The sequence below is a fragment of the Syzygium oleosum genome, unplaced genomic scaffold (genome assembly GCF_021117445.2).
Source record: "Syzygium oleosum isolate NSW1041296 unplaced genomic scaffold, Sole_v2.1 Sole_v2.40, whole genome shotgun sequence".
Lineage (NCBI taxonomy): Eukaryota > Viridiplantae > Streptophyta > Magnoliopsida > Myrtales > Myrtaceae > Syzygium > Syzygium oleosum.
The window spans coordinates 152,174-168,700 of NW_026607524.1; the positions used below are offsets into that span (position 1 = coordinate 152,174).

Sequence of the window (16,527 nt, forward strand, 5' to 3'; positions counted from 1 at the left end):
TAACTTTATGCTGTTTCAGGGCACGTTGACGGATGGAAAAGAAATTGCAGTTAAGAGGCTTTCAACAGAGGAAATTCAAATGATACTTTTTCCTCATAAACTGCTTATCCAAATCAAGGACATGCTGATGGACCATCACCCTATTCACATCATAAGCCACGCTAATCAAGTACTTAACAACTGTAAGACTAAATAAAAAGAGTCAGCACATGCATTCGTAGCAGTACAGGAATATTGCGCGGCCACATTTTTATTGACTTCCTTATTAAACTGAAAAAAACAAAGCCATAGTTTCCAGTATTCATGATCTGTCATCTGCCAACTTTGCAACAAAAGCAACCTCTTTTACAACAAAACTTAGAAGCAACCATTATAGCAGTCTCCATATGAGCAATGTGCACGTCTGTGCGTGCATGTCCGATACACGTAGAAAAAAAAGAGACCGACATGCACCTTCACAAACAATTTGTATCCCCTATATGCAATACTTCTTTGAATTAGTGACCAACATGTTTAACTGGCAGTAATGATTCGGAAGCAGCAAAACATATCCTCATCAGACCTGATGCTTGTAAACAGCTCTGACTTATCAGTAAAACACTCGGGGATATCGCGCACAATCCGAACATCGTCTTTCAGATAATCATTAAAATGATCCACATAAAAAATATCCTCAAATTTCCTATATGGATATGAAATGATCTATTGAAAAGCACGCAAGAAGTTCCATGATACCCATTAAAGCAAATAAAAGTTCATCCATAACTCCATCTTCTTTGTTGTCATCCAAATTTCTTCACAAGATGTCATCTTATCTAAGAATATGCAATTGGTTACTGACGTAACTGGTCAATGATGCATGACTAAGAAAATACATAGATAATTCTATGCTGGGGGAGTCGAGCCATGTCCACTGATCAACTATTTGAAGTTTTATGTGGAAAAATTTTCCTAATAGAGCTGAAGCCTGGTGCGAAGCCATTGAGATGTCTAACATACAGTAACTTAGACTAACTTGATGACTGGAGAAAAGTGCTCGTGTAAATACAATTTCAAGGGTTGGTAAGAGAAAATGCATAGAATAATTCAATGAGTTCCCCTAAATGATGAACTCCCTGTCCTAGGCATCAGAAAAGCCTGAAGCAAACCTCGTTGTGCAGCAAAGGTGTTCCCCTAAATGATGAACTCCCTGTCCTAGGCATTAAAGTCCAGACGCCTTACGTTTGATCTTTCCAGATCTGATCGTGCTTTAATACTGGTAAAATAAGAGTAGCATTCAAAATTTTAGCAACAGCAACGGCATTTTATATCTGCATATAGAAATATGAATAGAATAGATTCTCATTAAGCCAGCTCTAAATCAAAAGATTAAATTAACATGCAGTAAATTCTTGATGAGCGATAACAGACAGTACATCAAACGAATGTAATCTTGTTCCTAGGAAATACTTGTCTAAACAATGCAAATTGTCCATGCTGAATGCTATGCTAACAAGCATTGAATAGGAGGTCAAACTCAAACGGGAACTGTGGCAATCAAGAAGCCCAAAACGTTTATTCAACTTTTCCACAAAGTACAGGGGCTACGTCATCCAATTCTTCCTTCATTGATATCGTTTATGCATAATGCATAGCTTAAAGGACTAAAAATACTTCTTATTGAAATGCCTCATGCTTTACAATAGGCATTTGTGACAAAAGGATCCCCAGTAAAAAAGAAAAAAACTAAGCAAGATTATGAGTTCCTAGTAGTATTAAAATGTAAAGCAACAAATCCGAATTCGTCTGGGTCAGAATTAACATAATAGTGCAAGCATTTGAAAATCTATGAAAGAACCATCCATCCAAAGCATCTATTAAAAGCATAAAGAAAAGAATAAGGAAAAATATGATGAAATTGAAGTATCTTAATAACAACTTTGCTTTTCCTTCTTCGCAAAATATATCAAACCCATGAGTGTGAAATTATGCTGGTGTTGCCTTAATCTTTTTTCAGTTTTCCTTAACAAATAGGAAAAATAGAATGAGTGAGTTACTACCAATCCATCCTCTTTTAAACAATGTTCACCACAAGTGACGCAACTTTAGATTTCCATTGCTCATGGAAAACGTTTTAAAAAGTAATGGCACTCAAGTGATCAATTGAAAGTTATGGCACCAAGTGACCGTTTCTTAAAAGTCATAGCACTCAAGTGATCAAGAAAAAAGTTATAGTACTCAAATGAGCACTATGAAAAAGTTATGTCATTTGTGATGTTCTAATCCCTATAAATATATATATCAAAAAGCCTTAATGTGGTGGTAGATGGTGATTTTGTTGTCCATGCAATATGCACAAGAGTTTTGAAAACGAAAGCTTGCTAATTGGCCCAATAATAACTTTAATTGGGAGCCCTGCTCCTCATTTAAGGAATGATGTCTGCGTGACATGGTGCAAGTAACGTGCATCATTTCAAGTAATTACAACAATAGTTCGAACCCTTAGAAAATAAATAAAAAAGTCGTGTGTGGGAGTATCGTAGTTGAAACTGTTGAATAGAAATTACAAGTAGTCAAAAGGTTTACCATTTTAGAAATCAACCAACAACCCAATGAACAGTGACAAATGTGACCTACAATCAAAAGGATACGTAGCTATTAGCTTATTGTCTATGTTGTAAAAGTTCATTATTTTAGTATCTATTTTTGCTATACGTTTTGTTGATTACACAAGTCATCTCTCTTGGCCTTGATATAGGTATAGTTACAAGTTTTAAAATCAAAATCAATTGTGCAAAACATAATTTATATGAGGTGATATAATGGTTTCTCGGAGGTATCGAGTTCGTATAATCTTTCACGTTGTATTGAAATGCAATAAATATCAGTCATTCAACAAATCTGGTTGTGACATTTTACCTTTCGATCTAATTTTGAAGGCTTCAGACTTTATATGAGCCCATCACATGTAACGTGATGGGAAAGTCCCTTCAGCATAAAAGTTCACGTATGTAAATCTTTAAGTAGGGTTGGACTTTATTCGGGCTCATCACGTGTAACATGATGAGAATCCATCACTCATAAGGAGCTAGGCCCATGAAAATCGAAAGAGTAAGTCAAGCGCACATTGTTTGAAAAAAGAAAAAAGGAAACGACATGTCAAACTAATTGAGGCCCTTATAGCACCATAATTCCTTCTAATTGGATCCCTGATTGTCACTACTTTAATAATTGAGTTCAATCAGATTATTAAATTGAATAACTATGCGCTAACAATTACCTAATTAGACTATTTAAAAGGTGGAATTCAGAAGGAGGTATAAATGTCAAGGACTTCATCAGCATGGCAACATCATGGCGGTCCACATGATTATGACATCGATCGGAAAAAGAAAGGACATTGCTGGGATAACCGTGCCATTACTTTTTATTGGTAACGGTGCAACCATGGCCGCACGTTTCATTTCCTGGACGGCGGGCCACCAGTTCGAGAGGTAGCTGTAATTTACAGATACAATCACTCAAGCAAAAAGGACAAATTCATTGCATACCGGATGAAGAAGTTTCCAAATTTCAAGCATAAAACAAAAGGTGGATGAGGCTCCGTCAATATTGTAAGACTGACAGAGCCGTCATCTAAGCTTTTCCCAAAAAGAAAAGAGAGAAGCACAGCAAAAAGAGATTTTCGAGGAAACTGGGGCAAAAGAAAATTTCTGTTGTCGAATCAATTCCCACAATGCAAAACCAATGTTACACGTGACAGGGACACCTCGTCACGTGCTTACTAGTGCTTTACTTCAATGAGATCGAGACGATAGAAACGACGAATGATCTGAAAAGGACAGATTTGACGGCGTTTCTTGCCGGCACGTGATGAAGACGATTCGTGAGTGGATGAGTTTGAATTCTCCGTTGACTCTATAGTCAGATGGCGGTCAAAAATTTGAAAAAGTTGTGGTATTTACGACGTTCTTAAGGCCCAAATCCCTAAAAAATCCCCAACTTTAGTCTTTGTCCCAATTATATCCTAAATTTTTTTTTATCTCATAAAAAACCCCAAACTTTTACTTTTGTCCCAAATCTACCAAGTTAACTTTTCGTCGAATTTTTTAATATTATTTTTTCGAATTTTTTTATTTTTTCTTTTCTTTTTTTTTTTCCTTTCCTTTCCTTTTTTTTTTGTTTCACCTTCTGACCGGTCGCCGGTCCGGCGACCGGCCGAAGCGGGGCCGGCGAGGTCGGCCGGGCCGCGAGGCTCGGCCTCGGCCGCCTAGCGAGGTCGGCCGAGTCCACGCCGACGAGGCCGAAGCGCGCGGGCCATGCCGCCAAGATGGCTCGAGTTCTCGCTAGATCTGGCGAGGCTCGGCCCCCGTCGGCACCGGGCGAGGTCGGCCTCGCCAAGAACGGCGAGGTTCGGCCTCGGCCGACCTCGGCCAGCTGCTTGGCGAGGCCGACCTCGCCGGCCTGGCGGGGGCCAAGCCTCGCCGATCTCGGCGAGAACTTGGCCACGCCGGCCGCTGGCGAGGCCGACCTCGCCAATAGCCGGCGGGGCCGAGCCTCGTCGTGGGCGGCGAGGCTCGGCCCCGCCGGTCTATTGGCGAGGTCGGCCCCGCCGGCCCCCGCCTCTGGCCAATCGTCGGATCGGTGACCGGCCAGAAGGTGAAACAAAAAAAAAAGAAAAGGAAAGGAAAAAGAAAAGAAAAGAAAAAATAAAAAAATTCGAAAAAATAAAAAGTAATATTAAAAAATTGGACGAAAAGTTAACTGGGTAGATTTGGGACAAAAGTAAAAGTTTGGGGTTTTTTATGAGACAAAAAAAAGTTTGGGATATAATTGGGACAAAAGCTAAAATTTGAGGTTTTTTAGGGAATTGGGCCGTGTTCTTAAGCTTTATGTGGTGGTAGATGGTGATTTTGTTGTCCATGCAATATGCACAATAATTTTGAAAACAAAAGCTTGCTAATTGGTCCAATAAAAACTTTAATTGGGAGCCATGCTCCTCGTTTAAGGAATGATGTCTACGTGATACTGTGCAAGTAATGTGCATCGTTCGAAGTAATTACAACAATAGTTCGAACCCTTAGTAATTAAATAATAAATGTCTTGTGCGGGTGTATCGTGGTTGGAACTATTAAATAGAAATTATAAGTAGTCAAAAAGTTTACCATTTTAGAAATCAAGCAACAACCAAATGAATAGTGACAAACGTGACTTGTGTAATATAAAGGTTACGTAACTATCAACTGATTGTCTAGCTTGTAAAGGATCATTATTTTAGTATTTATTTTTGCTGTACGTGCTATGTAATTTGTTGATTAAACAAGTCATCTCTCTTGTCATTGATATAGATATAGTTACAATTTTTAAAATTAAAATCAATTGTGCAAAACATAATTTATATGAGGTGATATAATGGTTCCTAAGAGGTATGGTGTTTGTATAAACTTTCACTATTGAATTGAAATGCGATAAATCTTGGTCATTTAACAAATCTCGTTGTGACTTTTTCCCTTTCGATCTAATGTTGAAGGCTCCGAACTTTATTTGGGCTCACCACATGTGACATGATGAGAAAGTCCCTTCATCATAGAAGTACATGTACGTAAATCTTTCAATGGGGCTTGGCTTTATTTGGGCTTATCACATTTGACATGATGAGAATTCATGACTTACAAGGGGTTAGGCCCATGAAGACTGAAAGAGTAAGTCAAGAACTCAAAGGTCGAAAAAAAGAGAAAAAAAAGGAAACGATTGGATAAAATAATTGAGGACTTTATAGCACGATAATTCATTCCAATTGGATCCCACGATGCGAAACCAGACGGCGAATTTAAAAGGAGCTGCTCGGTTTTCTGGGAGTCAAGTTCGCTGCTGCTATCGCCTTGACTTCTATTAGTTCTCAGTATTCACACCCTGACAGGGACCCCTCGTCGCCTTCAATGAGATCGAGACGACAGAAACGACGAATGATCTGAGAAGGAAAGATTTTACGGCGTTTCTTGCTGGTGCTTGATGAAGACGATTCATGAGCTGATGATTTTACGGCGTTTCTTGATGGCGGTCAAAAGTTTCATAGCCATCACCCACCATTTCCACATTTTATAACCATTGTCGAGTCATTGTCGGGCCTTTGGGTTAGGCAGGGCACGCCACGAAAGTTCGTCCTTCTTCTGGGAAAAAGAAGCCAATTGGATCGTCTCTGTTGAATACGAAACGTGGAAATAATTCGTCTTTGCTAACCCCGCCATTAGGAAGAGCAGCTGCAAAACTTCGGCTCTTGATCAATTTCTTTACCTCGCCCTCCAGAAGTTGCTTATAATCTTACTCCTCTCGAGTGGAAAGAAAGTCCGTGGCCATCTTTGAATTACTCTTATTGTACTAGAGTTCTTTACAAGTTCAAGAAAAGATGATTATCGATGCACCGAGAAACGTTTCCTTCGCTTTCTGGATTTCATGCCTGATCCTCTTCATCCCAGGCACTCCTGTCAGTGCACAGACATATCTTCAAGAGAGGTGCGCAGATAAGGGCAACTACGCTGCTTATAGCAAGTTTCAGGACAACCTCGACCGCCTCCTCTCCGGGGGGCTTGACAACAAAGGACCCATTTACGGTTTCTACAACACGACGGAAGGTGAAGATCCAGACAAAGTTTATGGTCTCTTCCTCTGCAGGTAAATCACATGCGAAAGATACCAGAAATTTCAACTTTGGAGTAATACCTTTCAATTCAATCATTATAGTCTCTGGAATCGGCTCACTCGGGACTAGGATTTAAAATGGACCTGATATATTGGTCTTAATTGAAATCCTCTACAAAGTACGGTGATCAAATTACTATGCAGATTTAACTGACTACTGATGCAACTTTACTATTCCTCTTTAGAGAGGATGTTCCTGCCAATCTCTGTCATTCTTGCATCGGTACAGCAACCAGCACCATCATAGAAAGATGTCCAGGACAGAAAGAGGCGATCATATGGTATGATGAGTGTCTCGTGCGCTACTCTTACAGGTCGTTCTTCTCTATCATGGAGATAGAGCCGGTTATTTTCATTGTCAACCCTGCGGATGTTTCAGCTACCTTCAATAATGAGGACTTTGATGCGGAAGTGACGGACTTGGCGAGGAATGTGACGGACTTGGCGATCTCCTCAGAAAGCTTATACGCGACCATAAACGTTAATGTCTCAAGTTCAGTGACCCTGCATCAGCTTGCACAGTGTACCCCCGACATATCAAAGTCAGCTTGTAGGAGTTGCTTGCTTTCTGCTATCAAACAGTTTCCTACCGTTCTTAATTATAAAAGGGGAGGTGCGAGAATTTTTCAGCCAAGTTGTAATATGCGGTACGAACTGTATCGTTTTTCTGGGGAACCTTTAACTAACAAAACCAGCACTGAGTTTGGCACTAAAGGTATGAGTAATATATTATTCAAAATGTGCACTCAATTTGTCATGGTAAGCGTATAATGGTATCATTCCATTGCTTCTCATTCTCAATATAAGCTGTTTTGTGTATCATAATGCACTTGACTTGCTTTTAGGATCTAAACTATGATCATACTCTCTTGCTTTCACCGAGTTCTTGGTACTATTTACAATTGGTGAAAAATAGATCTGCAGATTTTGTGGTATGTTTAGATGCAAGGAATTTCTCTATCTTGACAGGGGTCAAACGAGCTCCATGGATTGCAATTGTTATCTCAGTAATTGGATCGTGTTTACTAATAAGTATCGTGGGTTTGTGCATTTTTTTGAAGAAGAGAAAGAGATTGAAGAAAGGTATAAGTAAATTCATCTTGCTTGCCATTGGAATGACCATCTTCTAACCTTCACCTTACGAGAGTAGCTCTTGGATCTCAGAGAAGAAAAACAGCCAAGAGGTTCAGTTACTTCATCTGAGACAAGAGATTGGAGAAGAATTTTCAAAGGAAAACTCTCAAGGAGGAAAGCCGGTGGCTTCTCAAGAACTATCTTTGATACGATTAGACATCATACGGGCAGCCACAGGAAACTTCTCTAATGAATGTAAACTTGGGGAAGGCGGGTTTGGCCCAGTGTACAAGGTAAGCATTCTAGTGACTCAACACCAATTTATGGGGAAATTGGGAAAATCTTCTAATGGTAGCAAACTGGCAGAATCGTTATCCATAACATGAATTGAATCGAATTTGCTTATCATTAGTAATTCTCACATAGGGATTTGACAACCGCTTTATGCCGTTTCAGGGCACATTGGCAGATGGAAAAGAAATTGCAGTTAAGAGGCTTTCAAGAACCTCAGGCCAAGGACTTATCGAGTTGAAGAATGAAGTCATCTTGATTGCCAAACTACAACATAGGAACCTCGTCCGATTATTGGGATGCTGCTTGGAAGAACAAGAAAAACTCTTGATATATGAATACATGCCCAACAAAAGCCTGGATGTCTTCCTTTTTGGTTTGAGCTTTAGCTGATGCTATGAATTGTTTAGCTAGTTAATTTTAGTTTTATGAAGTTGAGTTTCAACTGAGTCTCTCGTTGTCAATAGATTTGAATATGGGGCATAGTTAATTTTAGTTTCATAAAGTTGAGTTTCATCTGAGTTTCTCATCATTGACAGATTCAAATAAGGGGCAATCTCTAGATTGGAAGATGCGCGTGAACATCGCCTGTGGAATAGCTCGAGGACTTCTATATTTGCATGAGGATTCTCGCCTGAGAATTATCCACAGGGATCTAAAAGCTAGCAATATTTTGCTAGATGGAGAGATGAATCCAAAGATATCGGATTTCGGAATGGCAAGGATCTTCGGTGTAAATCAAGACAAGGCCAACACAAACAGAGTTGTTGGAACCTAGTAAGTGCTTTAATGTCATTCTATGTCCGTTACATGTTCGAATGATTCACTAGGCCAACAAAGGACTCTGATGATCAGCTCAACAACACCAGAATGAGCACATTCATATTTCAAAAATTTCATATAGAAAATTACTTTTCTTTGTTTCTTACTTCCAACTAATTGCTCTTCATCACGTAACTATGGTTAGTGGATACATGGCACCGGAGTATGCAATGGTAGGACTCTTTTCTGTAAAATCAGATGTCTTCAGTTTTGGAGTTCTCTTGCTAGAGATAATAAGCGGGCAAAAGAACAACGGTTTTCATCTTCAAGAGCATTGTGAAAGCCTTCTCACTTTTGTATGTTCCTAGTCACCATCCCATTTTAATATGAAATTCAAAAATTTCATGCGGCTATCCTTGCTTATTTTCCTTGCTAAATAACAGGCATGGAAGTTGTGGTCCGAAGGTCGAGGGTTGGAACTTATTGATCCGTTAATCAAAGAGTCATGTGATGAAGTTGAAGTGCTAAAATGCATACACATCGGTCTATTATGCGTTCAAGAAGACCCGGCAGATCGACCGGCTATGTCACTCATGGTTCATATTCTAGGAGGCGATACTATCACACTCAACCCACCATCGCAGCCTGCATTCTCAGTTGGGAGAGATGCGAAAAAACTTTATTGTATCAATCCCAGTCAAGAAGTCTTCACTATTAATGGTGTAAGCGTTTCGGATGTTTCGCCTAGGTGACCAAGTATCATCAACTCGCCTTCAATTGATTTCTCTTTTATATAATGGAAATGCGGCTCGAGATAGTTATGATATTTCTTTATTCTCCATATCTTTTTAGGACTGGGCATATATCTTCCTTGTTGTACATATTATTAATTAATTGTAATATATTTATGTCATGTTACCTTGTATAGTTATCATGTAAAGCCAGTTTTTATCCTCTTCTTTATATATATAGAAATATACAGATATTAAGGCCGTGTTCGTTTGCGGAAAAATATTTTTCTGGAAAACATTTTCCGCGTTTTCCGGTGTTCGGGGGCGGAAAATGTTTTCCATGGGAAAACATTTTCCTTCCCCACCCCCAAATCCTTGATTGTTTTGAGGAAAATGATTTCCTCTTTTCACAAAGAGGAAATCATTTTCCCCCAAATTGAAGGCAAAATTGCCCATGGGAGGGAAAATGTTTTCTGCGGGAGAGGAAGTTGATCGCCGGTCACCGCCGTTGGCCGCCGTCGGTCGCCGCCGTCGGTCGTAGGCCGCCCGCCCGCCGCCGCCCGCCGGTCGCCCGCCGCCCGCCGGTCGCCCGCCGCCTCCCGCCGCTCACTGGCCGCCCGCCGCCGGTCGCCGGCGAAAAATATTTTCCGAAACTTTTTCATATTGGTCGCCGAACACCGGAAAATTATGTTCGGGAAAACATTTTCCAGGAAAATGACTTACGGGAAAATATTTTTCAAAAAGAGAATATTTTTCGCCAAACGAACGGAGCCTAAAATATTTTCTCTTCTACATATTTCTTATCTTAGTATCAGAGATAGACGATCTTGAGCAAATTTTGAGTTGGTTGAGTGCGAAACACCGAGTGCACTCGCGGAGCACACCTCACATCTCAAGTTGTGTTATTTTTTTTATAATTATTAATATCCCTTTCTCAATGTCGATTCTTAGCATTTTCGTCACACATGCATAAATGTCAGCGTATTGTTACGTAACCTACACATGTCAATCGATTCTATCTTCAACAAATGAAATAACCTCTTTGGTTCTTTTCTCCCAACTCCATCTTCCTCTGCGTTACCTTGAGTTTGAGAGGTTGTTAAAGATAATTAAGATTTTACCTTGATCCTTCATTTTTCAGGATTGTGAATATATATTTTCCTTGATTGTGTATATTCTCAATTGATTATTATTAATATTATAAGCCAGCCTCAATTTATTTTGCATGTGTTTCCACCTCTCACGTGTCATTCTCATTCGATTTGCACTTACAAGGGGTGTTCAAATATCACACATCGCTTGACTATGGGGCTTATATACTCATTATATATATGTGATCTCTCTCCACTAATTATCTTAAGTTTTTGGTTGAATTTTCTAATTTTGCGATTTAATAAAATAGAATGATAATTTCAGTGTGTGATCTCTTTCGCATCGTAACAACCATTTCTTAATCCTTGATTTATGCAATCATTAAGTAATAATTTTAAGGGAAAAAAGCCTATTCATTAGTCATGTTTCTATTCTCGTTCACCTCATATATTCTAGCAGAACGATACATCTACTCGCTTGAAAATATATCGGTAAAACGATACTATAAGTGCCATAACTTGTGTACGGCGCTCACTTTGGTGCCATAACTTTTTTTCGGATCACTTTGGTGCCAAGTCGGAGGAAAAACGATCACTTAAGCTAAAATTTTTGAAAAACGAACATTTAAGTGCTAAAATTTTTGAAAAACGATCACTTAAGTGCCAATCTCCGGCGAGACTCCGGCGAGCCACGTCAGCTTCAGAAATTAATAAAAAAAATGCCACGTCAGATTTCCGGCGAAAAATTGTGTACGGCATCGGAGTTGGCACTTAAGTGATCGTTTTTCAAAAATTTTAGCACTAAAGTGATCCAAAAAAAAGTTATGGCACTAAAGTGAGCGCCGTACACAAGTTATGGCACTTGTAGTGTTCTTTTGCCAAAATATATCTATTATGTAAGTACTCAATTGATGTATAAATACATAAATTCTATAATCTACCTTTATTATATCCATTAAAATCTAAAGTTCTAAGGATGTTAAAGTATTTAAATACTAAACCATGCTAGAACAAAAAGTCTCAAATTCAAATCTTTCCAAACGCTTATTTGTCTCTCCTATTATGTTTTTCTATGCTTTAATTTTAGGCTAAAGTTCAGTCTACACGTTGTTGGGAAAACATCCCTACAGATTTTGATGGTCTCAAAACTATCTTTGGTACTAACATTTTGTATGACGAGTGCATATGGTTAAGTTTGAGAATACCATCAACGATCCTCTTACATCAGCAAGGATGAGAAACTAGATTATGACATTTAGGAGAACAAGATCCAAGTGAGTGATATCTCATGCTAACTTGGAAGAACCAGTCAAGCTAGTGTTCTTGGAGGTTCTTGGTACTGATGAACATAGAAAGATCATTGATCTTATTGTCACGTGTCATTCAATCGGTATCATCACTTAAGATCGTCAACCAGATTACTCATAATCTGCATCAGTAATAGTGTGTTGATCGTGATGGTGATGTACTAGCTCTGATGATGGTAAGATCTCCACTGGGAGATGATCGTTGATAGTACAGAAAATAGCCGTTACAGGATTGGACTATGTTGCTTGAAAACCGGGAAAGAAATCAGAAAAGTGCCGACAGTTTTTCTACTTAAAGATAGTGTAGCAAACAAGCCTAGTATTGAAGTACTTTACTTTTGAGCATAAAGATATGTTTAAATGGCTAACCTTGACAGCTTCTTTGCTCTTGATTTTCATGCACCAAACAAGTCTCCATACTTTGATGGAACTAACTACAGCTATTGGAAGCAGCGCATGCAAACTTATTTTCAGGCAACTGATCTACTGTCATGCCCCGAACCCGAATGAGCACGCAACATCTCTCCGGGGTCGTCAAGCATGCGACATCCCAGAACTTATCGCCGACCCAACTTAACTCAAACGAGGAACGCGAGCGGAAGCAAATTCGAACTCACCATACAACATACAATGAAACAGGGTAGTAGAGAGAGACGAATGATACACATCAACGAACCGCTTTTTTAATAACATAATGTTACTTACAAACGGCACAAGGTACAAGCCTTACTAGGGGCCACTATCGACGAACCACGCATAACAAAAAGGATCGGGTGGTTGGTAAGCTTAACTCCTCTACAGAAATGGGCACTCAAAAGACGGGGTAACTCGACCTATTCTCAATCCCCGTAGTACCTTGGCAGCGTCTCCAGATCAATCATGGTCGCGGGTCTGAAATGGTTATATTACAACAATGAGAATAAATCTCAATAAGCAACTACCTAAGCCTCGCTTAGGCCAAATCGTATCTCCGAACAATTCTAAACATGCAATTCGAACAATTGACGTGCCATAAACAATCATAGGCGTCCTTACCTCGCCTCGGCACATACATGAGCCCTGCACGTTAGAATATCGCCATAACATGGCCAATTGCTCATCAAAAAAGCACACTTCAAATCATGGCATAATCATAAGAAACATACTCAATATTCCATATTTTGAGCATCCACCAATGCATAGCATACATTCACATGTATCCAGGTTATTAACGACCCCTCGGGCCACCGAACTCCCGCCGGTCTTCTGACGTAACCAGGCATCATCCCGCAACGTCAGCGACGGCAACGTTGGGGATCGAACACCCCCCGGCAAGTCGGGTACCCAACGGCATTCCACTTAGGAGCATCGATCCGGCCTCCACCGCGATCGGCATCGTCTGGGATCGAACACCCCATTTTTTACTGTAAATGCCTCGTTTTGACACTCAAAGCCGGACAGAACCCGGTTTGCTCGAACAGCCCCTCAGACCATCAAAAATACAACTCATTCAGTACCCAAATCACTTTGGGAAGCTCTGAAATTTTTATATGTCATAGAAACGGATGTTCTCAACAATTTTTGTGAAGAAAGTTTGTTGAAAAGAGGTCTGGAAAAATTTATAGAAAATCGGAAAGACAGAAGGTCGGGTGAATAGTAAATCCGGCAGACTGAATTCGTTCCAAAAATGGACTTACGAATGACCCTAAATAATCTCGAAAAATTCCAGATTTAATATATGTCATACTTCAAGATGTTATGAACAACTTTTATAAAAAAACACTTCCTCAAATTCGGCCCACACAAGTCACAGAAAAAATAGAAAAATCCAGCAACGCAGCAGCAACCTTACCGGAAATCAACCAACAAGCACCACCAAACAAACCAAGCACAACCAGCCACTAAACCAACTATCCACAGCCCTTAAACCATCCCTAACATGTCCATTAGTCACCCCTTAGCCTAGTCAAGGGTTAGGAAGCCACTTACTTGGAAAAACCCAAGAAAACCGAGCAAGAAATGAAAGAAATGGTGGTGCGGTGGGCAGCGTTGGTCTCCGGCGGTGAGCGGCGGTTTCCGGTGACCTGGACGGTGGCTGCGGGTCAGGCGTGTAGCCAGAAGAAGCCAAGAAGCAGAACAAGAAGCAGCGAACCAGCAAGAAGGAAAAGAAAATAGAAGAAGAAGAAGAAGAAGAAGAGAGGAGGAGGAGTCGGCCACGTGAGGGAGGGAGAAAGAGAGAGAGTGAAGGCAGAGAGAGAGAGAGAGAGAGAGAGAGAGAGAGAGAGAGAGAGAGAGAGAGAGAGAGAGAGAGAGAAGGGGTACAAACTAGGTCCTAACCCTCTCAAGTGTGATCTAAGGGCCACAATTCCATCTTGTGGGTCAAGCCAAGATCCAAAGGCTCTCATTAATCTCAATTCTAAATTTAAATAAAAGGATAAAATGCATAAAAAGGATTTAAATAAAGAGGAAGGTATACTGGCCTAAATCCGCACCCGGTCCAAATTTCACTTTCCGACAAATCCGGGCAATCTCAAGGTTGGCCACACTTATTTTGACATCGTCCAATTGATTTCATCACGAAACTCCGAGAAATTCGACACCCAAGTTTGGGCTCTAAATAATGGCCAAATTCGATCAAACGCGACTTCAGTGAATCTCAAAATTAACGGGTGGCTTTTAGGAGTTACGCGTATCGACTCGTGGCCAATTTGAAATCGAGCCACATCTAAGTTTTACTCAAGCCAGGGCGACCTCGGTCGAACCATGGTCAAGTTCTTAGGTCCACGTAATCAATTTCCAATTAGCCTTTCCCTAACGGTCAATAATCAGAGAGTGATCAGTTCTGGGCGAGATCATACTACAAGCGCGTTGACAAAAAACACATTTTATAAATCCCAAAAATGGGTCGAAATTCAGAATGTCACAACTCTTCCCCCTCTTACAAAAATTTCGTCCTCGAAATTTACAACCCAATCCAGCTACTCAAACAAATTGGGGTATTGACGTCGCATCAATTCTTCACTTTCCCATGTCGCACCTTCGGTTCCATGATGCTCCCAAATCACCTTGACCATCGGAATTGTCTTGATCCGCAACACTCATTCCATTCTATCATCGATCCTCACTGGTCTTTCCACATACGACACTCTGTCGTCCACGTTTATTTCTTCGTAATTCAGCACGTGAGTCGGATCCGGTTCATATTTCCTTAGCATAGACACGTGGAATACATTGTGAACTTGAGACAAATTTGGCGACAGCGCGAGACGATAGGCCAGAGTTCCGATTCTCTCTAAGACTTCGAATGGACCCACGTACCTCGCGCTCAACTTTCCTTTCTTGCCAAACCGTGACAATCCTCTCGTCGGCGACACTTTGAGGAAAACGTGGTCCCTCACTTGAAATTTCAAAGGCTTACGTCTCCGGTCTGCATAATTCTTTTGGCGGCTCTGAGCGGTCTTAAGTCTGTCCCGAATCACCTTGATTGCCTCAACTGACTGCTGAACTAACTCTGGACCTGTTATACTCCTTTCACCAACTTTATCCCAACATATCGACATTCTACAAGCTCTGCCATACAGCGCTTCAAACGGTGCCATTCTGATACTCTGCTGTTAGCTATTGTTGTAGGCAAATTCAACCAAATGCAATTATTCTTCCCAACCGCCCTTAAAATCTAACACACATGCTCGCAGCATATCTTCCAGAGTCTGAATCGTCCTCTCAGACTGGCCATCCGTTTGTGGATGATAGGCCGTGCTAAACCGTAACTTCGTTCCTAATGCCGTGTAAAAACTTTTCCAAAAAGTGGCAGTAAACTTAGGATCACGATATGAAGTAATCGTCACTGGTACTCCATGAAGACGGACTATATGTCGCACGTATATCTCGGCATACCTTTCTAAGGCGAAGTCCTTTCGCACTGGCAGAAAATGTGCCGACTTTGTCAATCGATCAACTACCACCCAAATCGAATCATGACCCCTCTGACTCCTCGATAATCCCATTACAAAGTTCATTGTGATGTGCTCCCATTTCCACTCAAGGATTTCCAATGGCTGCAACATTTCACCCGGCTTGCAAAGTTGCGCCTTCACTTGTTGGCAAGAATGAAAAGAAAACAGAAGAAGAAGAGAGGAGGAGGAGTCGGCCACGTGAGGGAGGGAGAAAGAGAAAGAGTGAAGGGAGAGAGAGAGAGAGAGAGAGAGAGAGAGAGAGAGAGAGAGAGAGAGAGAGAGAGAGAGAGAGAGAGAAGGGGTACAAACTAGGTCCTAGCCATCTTAAGTGTGATCTAAGGGCCACAATTCCATCTTGTGGGTCAAGCCAAGATCCAAAGGCTCTCATTAATCCCAATTCTAAATTTAAAAAAAAGGATAAAATGCATAAAAAGGATTTAAATAAAGAGGAAGGTATACTGGCCTAAATCCGCACTTGGTCCAAATTTCACTTTCCGACAAATCTGGGCAATCTCAAGGTTGGTCACACTTATTTTGACATCGTCCAATTGATTTCATCATGAAACTTCGAGAAATTCGACACCCAAGTTCGGGCTCTAAATAATGGCCAAATTCGATCAAACGCGACTTCAGCGAATCTCAAAATTAACGAGTGGCT

The 16,527-nt window shown here is 40.6% G+C and overlaps 1 protein-coding gene and 1 long non-coding RNA gene across 2 annotated transcripts; one reads left to right on the forward strand and one right to left on the reverse strand.

Moving 5' to 3' along the window:
* Window positions 1–723: 723 nt before the first annotated feature.
* On the reverse strand, window positions 724–3,094 carry LOC130135958 (uncharacterized). Its single transcript, XR_008815088.1, has 3 exons — window positions 2,899–3,094; window positions 2,566–2,612; window positions 724–1,255 (listed from the first exon to the last, which is right to left on the reverse strand). It is a non-coding gene; the product is annotated as an uncharacterized LOC130135958 (long non-coding RNA).
* Window positions 3,095–5,801: 2,707 nt separating this feature from the next.
* Window positions 5,802–9,730, forward strand: LOC115693362 (cysteine-rich receptor-like protein kinase 44). Its single transcript, XM_056305867.1, has 8 exons — window positions 5,802–6,651; window positions 6,864–7,393; window positions 7,648–7,761; window positions 7,843–8,045; window positions 8,209–8,419; window positions 8,583–8,820; window positions 9,011–9,161; window positions 9,249–9,730. Exons 1-8 carry the CDS (start codon window positions 6,386–6,388, stop codon window positions 9,555–9,557), a joined length of 2,022 nt encoding a protein of 673 aa, XP_056161842.1. The 5' UTR covers window positions 5,802–6,385; the 3' UTR covers window positions 9,558–9,730.
* Window positions 9,731–16,527: the final 6,797 nt, after the last annotated feature.